The 6,664-nt window shown below is 41.3% G+C and overlaps 2 protein-coding genes across 4 annotated transcripts; both read left to right on the top strand.

Moving 5' to 3' along the window:
• Positions 1-458: 458 nt before the first annotated feature.
• LOC115044941 (trypsin-1-like) lies at positions 459-1,672 on the top strand. Of its 2 annotated transcripts, none has more exons than XM_029504324.1 (6): positions 459-498; positions 595-745; positions 843-1,093; positions 1,197-1,333; positions 1,428-1,529; positions 1,625-1,672. In XM_029504324.1, exons 1-6 carry the CDS (start codon positions 459-461, stop codon positions 1,670-1,672), a joined length of 729 nt encoding a protein of 242 aa, XP_029360184.1. The 2 variants fall into 2 exon arrangements, with proteins under 2 accessions (XP_029360184.1, XP_029360186.1); XM_029504326.1 differs by having other exon boundaries at positions 843-1,097; positions 1,207-1,333.
• Positions 1,673-4,489: 2,817 nt separating this feature from the next.
• LOC115044939 (trypsin-2-like) lies at positions 4,490-5,771 on the top strand. Of its 2 annotated transcripts, none has more exons than XM_029504320.1 (6): positions 4,490-4,529; positions 4,626-4,776; positions 4,874-5,124; positions 5,228-5,364; positions 5,478-5,579; positions 5,671-5,771. In XM_029504320.1, the coding sequence occupies exons 1-6, from the start codon at positions 4,490-4,492 to the stop codon at positions 5,716-5,718; spliced, it is 729 nt and encodes a 242-aa protein (XP_029360180.1). In that variant the 3' UTR covers positions 5,719-5,771. The 2 variants fall into 2 exon arrangements, with proteins under 2 accessions (XP_029360180.1, XP_029360181.1); XM_029504321.1 differs by having other exon boundaries at positions 4,874-5,128; positions 5,238-5,364.
• The last annotated feature ends 893 nt before the right edge of the window (positions 5,772-6,664 follow it).

The raw sequence follows: 6,664 nt of genomic DNA, 5'->3' as shown, positions 1-6,664 counted from the left end.
GGTTTAATGTTATTGGACAACAAGCCTTTGACTCCTGGATTAATGGGTCATTCACCTGCCATGAACAACTAACACCTAGGGCCATTAACTCACTGTCAAGTTTAGTGTTTTATTTTGTTGGGTAATTATAGAACTTGTCAGGCAGCTCAGATGAGATATAAAATAGGGATTCAGGTGAATGTGGAAAATCACACTGCAGCTATGACGACCATTTTAAAGCCTGTTTTCCCAACATCCATTGTAAATATTCATTCAAACTACAAATAAAAGATTTTTTTGATACAATACACATCAACATTGAAAATATTTGCTTTTCCATAACATGGAATGTCTTTTCCATGATTCTGATTGGTCTAAAGTTACAGAGTGAGGTGTGGTCAGCAGGAAAAGAGTAGAGGTATCACTATATAAAGCAGGCTTCAGGTGAAGTCTCCCATCGACAGGATCACTTAGCAACCATGAGGTCTCTGGTCTTTGTTCTGCTCATCGGAGCTGCTTGTAAGCACATCTATCTGCTCATTTTCACTCATTTTAATCAGTGAATGGTAAAATCATTGGCCTGGTTACTGACTGCTGGGCTAACTGTGTTTTCAGTTGCTTTGGAGGACGATAAGATCGTCGGAGGGTATGAGTGCACACCCTACTCCGAGCCCCATCAGGTGTCTCTGAACTCCGGCTACCACTTCTGTGGAGGCTCCCTGGTCAATGAGAACTGGGTTGTGTCTGCTGCTCACTGCTACAAGTCGTATGTCACTCCTTAATATAATGAAGACATGATTTTCATGCAGGAATCTGTGCGCTTTTAACTTGGAACATTAAACCATCCTCCCTTTTCACTCCAGCCGCGTGGAAGTGCGTTTGGGCGAGCACAACATCCAGATCACCGAGGGCAGCGAGCAGTTCATCAGCTCCTCCCGCGTCATCCGCCACCCCAACTACAGCTCCTCCAACATGGACAATGACATCATGCTGATCAAGCTGAGCAGGTCCGCCACCCTCAACCAGTACGTGCAGCCTGTGGCTCTGCCCAGCAGCTGTGCCCCCGCTGGCACCTTGTGCAGAGTCTCTGGCTGGGGCAACACCATGAGCTCAAGTGAGTAACATCTGCATGTTAAACTGCAAAGGCTTCATGCCCCCCCTGCCCCCCAAACTGTTATTTTAAAACCTCTTTCTCTCACACTTTCCGTTACATGTAGCTGCTGACAGGAACAAGCTGCAGTGCCTGGAAATCCCCATCCTGTCTGACAGGGACTGTAATAACTCCTACCCCGGCATGATCACTGATGCCATGTTCTGCGCTGGATACCTGGAGGGAGGCAAGGACTCTTGCCAGGTACGTAACAGGAGGAACCTCCAGAGGTCTTTGTTCAAGAGCAGTGCATCATAGCTGCATTGTGATTGAGCTCCCTAATTATTCTCTCTCTCAGCTTGACTCTGGTGGCCCCGTTGTGTGCAATGGTGAGCTGCAGGGTGTTGTGTCCTGGGGCTCCGGATGTGCTGAGAAGGACCATCCTGGTGTTTATGCCAAGGTAAAATGATATTTCTCCCATGTTTAACAGTATAATCATATGAATAATAATTGCTGTCAGCTGTCTGTGCTAATAAAATATGTCTCTCTTCACAGGTCTGCATCTTCAATGACTGGCTGGAGAGTACCATGGCCAGCTATTAATTCTGATCCTGCGACCACCATCTGACTCAGCTGCCTTTCTTCCATCATTGTAACTCCGCTACTGTTGTAGAGTTTTGAAAAATATGCAGCCGTTTTCCATCAGAATCAATAAAGTTATCCAACTCGACTTTCACATTATGTTTGTGTTACTGTATTACTACATCATAATGTGTGTTACTGGCCCACTGAACTCGGCTGAAGCTTCTGACACTCTGTAGCAGCACTATTTTTGCCTCTTGTGGGCTTCAGGTGTCCCACAGGGCTTATTCTATCCAGCTAGCATATCTTTCTCTCAATCAGCCGGGGCAAACAGCAGCTAGCTTTGCTTGACCCAAAAGGGTTCAGCTCATTCATGGAAATTATCTTGATTTCCATAAATTGTTCCTAAATTGTGGTTGAAAAATCAACCTTGTAATCCTGTGGAGAGAATCTGCAGTAGAAATCCGAAGGTGTGCATATGAAAAAATATTAGTATGTTAATATATTACACGTTTAACAACTCAGAAAGTGTACAAATATATTTCAAATTAGCATTATTGAGTTTAATGCACAAAATATCATTTTATCATTTAACCATGGAAACTGAGGGTTTCTTTTAGATGCGTTTTATGAAAGCAAAAGGTGTGACAAAAACTGCCTAAAAAAAAAAAAAAATCAAGGCCACATATCGATCAACAGCATAATGACCTTCTGCATTGTGTTTGTCATTCTTAAAATGATCTTGTTTGGGTACTACCTGTCTAATCCGTTGTTAAATAAATTATCGTGATTAAATGTAATAATGAGGAGCTATTCAGGAACAAGTGATCTTCAAGTCCACACAATCATCCATCTTGAAAATGTACTGCACCAGAACCAACTGCATTCTGGTTGGACTTTGTAGCTGGATTATCATTGTTCCGTTAAATTTGACTAAACGGCATTTACATTTTCAGCGTCACTCATTGTGTGGGAACTTCATAAAGAAAATGCTGCTCGATAGTATTCTGATGTGACAGTCATTTTCTCTTTTATAGGACCGTGAAGCTTTTTGCCACTGATTATTTGTTCAGAAATAAATCTCCAGGTCCTTTTTTTAAACAATCAAATATCTTCTATGCAAGTACAATTTCCTCACATATTCAAACTTAAATTTTTAGATTAGATTTTGCTTTAGACATTTACAAAGGTTGATTACAACTATGTTTGGAAACAATTTAGGACATCGCTTTGAAAAATCCAAATTCTTTTGGCCCTGATGAGCATGTGAGTCCAGCAACCTCTGACTTACAGGTATGTTGGACTGGTATCCATGACTTACCATTCCTTGCTGATTAATGCACCATCAGTTCCAGCATGTGCTGCTACACACACTTCCAACTGGAGATATCATTGAAAGGATTCCTGTAAAAGGTTTCCTGGAAAGGTTTCACAAGTTTCACTTTCACTGAATTTACAAATTTTAAATGTTTTTGAAACATTCCTAGGAGTTTAAGTCAAACTACTGTCCATGAAAACAACACAAGGGTTCATTTAAAACTGTACTTACATAAGCATAAAAGTTGAATATACAGATTTACTAGTTTGGGACCAACCAACAACAGTCGCATTTCATAGTCATAAATGACAATTTCTTCCTGCTTTCTAAATCTTCTAATGTTGCATATAAATTAACATCTCAGTATAAATCAGACTGCTTAGTCGACCATGCTAAATATTAAAAATAACTAGCCTGCTACAAGCTGCAGTCAGCAGCTCTTGCTCTGCACCCTTGATGAACTTGACATAGCAACATATGGGCAAGTTCTTTGCCTGGACAATAAAAACCAGCAGCAGCCTTCCAGGACAGTGGAGTTACTGCCTGACCATTGACAGAGATGCAGCAAAAAGTATGATTAGTCATGAAACAACTTTTAAACATAAAACAGCCTAACCTGTGAAGACTAAAAGCAGCAGGCTAGCAACACGAGTAATAAGAATAGAACAGAATTAGTATACAATTTGAAAACTGCAAAACTAGAAAAGTTTCCACAGTGTGAGAAATTTGAGATAAGTTTCAGTCACTGCATTATTAATATTATTTTTTTAAACACCCAAATTAAATTTCAAAGTAAAATTTGAATTACAGCTTTTGATATTTCTCATGTCTTTGTGTTCTTGGTGTCTTTACTTCTGAAGTAACATTGGGTGGCACGTGGTTTGGTTTTCCTGTGAGAGTCACATTTAACAACTGTGTCTGTGAACCAGGCCATCTGCAGTGCTGCAGCCATGTCTTCACTGCACAACCCCCCCTGAGTCAAGGCTAACAATTACAAGATACACCCTGTGATACATTTTGACTGCATAAGAAAAACAGTATCACATGGAAATTCAGCTTTAACTTGCAATTGTGTCAGCATCCACAAAATAACAAATCGGTTTCTCCAGACAACAAAATAAATATTTTTTGGTATCATAACTGAACAAATTTTGGAAGACATACATTCAATTATATAACAAGGGGTTAATCCATCCATGTCACACATTTAATGGTGAAGTAATTCTAAAATGGAATTAAAAACATATTTGAATATTTATCTTCCCATTGTCCCTCTTTTAAAACTGCATTAAATTTTCTTCTTGAGAGATTTTGAAATTTAAGATTTTACAACATGTCAGTACACACCATCCTACAGCTAACAAAATATTTGCTTTTCCATTACTCAGAAATTCTTTTCCATGATTCTGATTGGTCTAAAGTTACAGAGTGAGGTGTGGTCAGCAGGAAAAGAGTAGAGGTATCACTATATAAAGCAGGCTTCAGGTGAAGTCTCCCATCGACAGGATCACATAGCAACCATGAGGTCTCTGGTCTTTGTTCTGCTCATCGGAGCTGCTTGTAAGCACATCTATCTGCTCATTTTCACTCATTTTAATCAGTGAATGGTACAATCATTGGCCTGGTTACTGACTGCTGGGCGAACTGTGTTTTCAGTTGCTTTGGAGGACGATAAGATCGTCGGAGGGTATGAGTGCACACCCTACTCCGAGCCCCATCAGGTGTCTCTGAACTCCGGCTACCACTTCTGTGGAGGCTCCCTGGTCAATGAGAACTGGGTTGTGTCTGCTGCTCACTGCTACAAGTCGTATGTCACTCCTTAATATAATGAAGACATGATTTTCATGCAGGAATCTGTGCGCTTTTAACTTGGAACATGAAACCATCCACCTATTTCACTCCAGCCGCGTGGAAGTGCGTTTGGGCGAGCACAACATCCAGATCACCGAGGGCAGCGAGCAGTTCATCAGCTCCTCCCGCGTCATCCGCCACCCCAACTACAGCTCCTACAACATCGACAATGACATCATGCTGATCAAGCTGAGCAGGTCCGCCACCCTCAACCAGTACGTGCAGCCTGTGGCTCTGCCCAGCAGCTGTGCCCCCGCTGGCACCTTGTGCAGAGTCTCTGGCTGGGGCAACACCATGAGCTCAAGTGAGTAACATCTGCATGTTAAACTGCAAAGGCTTCATGCCCCCCCTGCCCCCCAAACTGTTATTTTAAAACCTCTTTCTCTCACACTTTCCGTTACATGTAGCTGCTGACAGGAACAAGCTGCAGTGCCTGGAAATCCCCATCCTGTCTGACAGGGACTGTAATAACTCCTACCCCGGCATGATCACTGATGCCATGTTCTGCGCTGGATACCTGGAGGGAGGCAAGGACTCTTGCCAGGTACGTAACAGGAGGAACCTCCAGAGGTCTTTGTTCAAGAGCAGTGCATCATAGCTGCATTGTGATTGAGCTCCCTAATTATTCTCTCTCTCTCGCTCTCCCCCCCCCATTAGGGTGACTCTGGTGGCCCTGTTGTGTGCAATGGTGAGCTGCAGGGTGTTGTGTCCTGGGGCTACGGATGTGCTGAGAAGGACCATCCTGGTGTTTATGCCAAGGTAAAATGATATTTCTCCCATGTTTAACAGTATAATTATATGAATAATAATTGCTGTCAGCTGTGCTAATAAAATATGTCTCTCTTCACAGGTCTGCATCTTCAATGACTGGCTGGAGAGTACCATGGCCAGCTATTAATTCTGATCCTGCGACCACCATCTGACTCAGCTGCCTTTCTTCCATCATTGTAACTCCGCTACTGTTGTAGAGTTTCGAACAATATGCAGCTGTTTTCCATCAGAATCAATAAAGTCATCCATCTCGACTTTAAAATTATGTTTGTGTTACATTTTTTCCTGCCTTACTACATCATAATGTGTGTTACTGACCCACTGAACTTGGCTGAAGCTTCTGACACTCTGAAGCAGCACTATTTTTGCCTCTTGTGGGCTTCAGGTGTCCCACAGGGCTTATTCTATCCAGCTAGCATATGTTTCTCTCAATCAGCCGGGGCAAACAGCAGCTAGCTTTGCTTGACCCAAAAGGGTTCAGCTCATTCAGGGAAATTATTTTGATTTCCATAAATTAATCCAAAGTTGTGGTTGTAAATCAACCCTGTAAACCTATTGAACCTATTATAACAGGTCAATATACAAAGATGTATTTCCCAAATCAGAGAGAGCCAGTTTACAAACATATTTCAAATAAATGTTACTGAAATAAACAGTAAATAGTTTTGACTACTATTTTAACCAAACATTGCACCTTGGAAACTTCTTTCAAAGAATATATCTTAAACATTTAAAGCATCTGACAAAAAATGCTTAAAAATGAATTCCACTTATAGAGCAATAGTATACGGCACTTCAACGTTGTGCTTGTCGTTCAGAAAATTGATTTGGTTGGAGACTTGTCTAAACTGTTGTGAAAAATGAAGCAACAAGGAACTAACAAGTGATCCGTTTATCCCTTAAATCAAAAAAAGTGAGGGAAGAGTTTTACAGATATTTGAATAGGAGTCTTGAGCAGAGGGAAATAAGGATACAATGTCCTTGCAGATTCCATCGTACACAGTTTGTGATATATGACAGAAGAAACTAACTATAACTTCTACAGGTCTGTAAGATTCCAACAAACTGGTAAT

Source organism: Echeneis naucrates, chromosome 6 (assembly GCF_900963305.1).
Source record: "Echeneis naucrates chromosome 6, fEcheNa1.1, whole genome shotgun sequence".
Lineage (NCBI taxonomy): Eukaryota > Metazoa > Chordata > Actinopteri > Carangiformes > Echeneidae > Echeneis > Echeneis naucrates.
The sequence above is the reverse complement of the archived record's forward strand: the minus strand, read 5'-3'. Positions and strand labels throughout refer to the sequence as shown.

What these genes read in the sequence shown, in the direction of transcription:
- LOC115044941 (XM_029504324.1), top strand. Translation starts at nt 459, where the DNA reads ATGAGGTCTCTGGTCTTTGTTCTGCTCATCGGAGCTGCTT. An exon ending in GGGCAACACCATGAGCTCAA is followed by an intron (nt 1,094 to 1,196) that starts GTGAGTAACATC and finishes CGTTACATGTAG; the next exon opens with CTGCTGACAGGAACAAGCTG. An exon ending in GAGGCAAGGACTCTTGCCAG is followed by an intron (nt 1,334 to 1,427) that starts GTACGTAACAGG and finishes TCTCTCTCTCAG; the next exon opens with CTTGACTCTGGTGGCCCCGT.
- LOC115044939 (XM_029504320.1), top strand. Translation starts at nt 4,490, where the DNA reads ATGAGGTCTCTGGTCTTTGTTCTGCTCATCGGAGCTGCTT. An exon ending in GGGCAACACCATGAGCTCAA is followed by an intron (nt 5,125 to 5,227) that starts GTGAGTAACATC and finishes CGTTACATGTAG; the next exon opens with CTGCTGACAGGAACAAGCTG. An exon ending in GAGGCAAGGACTCTTGCCAG is followed by an intron (nt 5,365 to 5,477) that starts GTACGTAACAGG and finishes CCCCCCCATTAG; the next exon opens with GGTGACTCTGGTGGCCCTGT.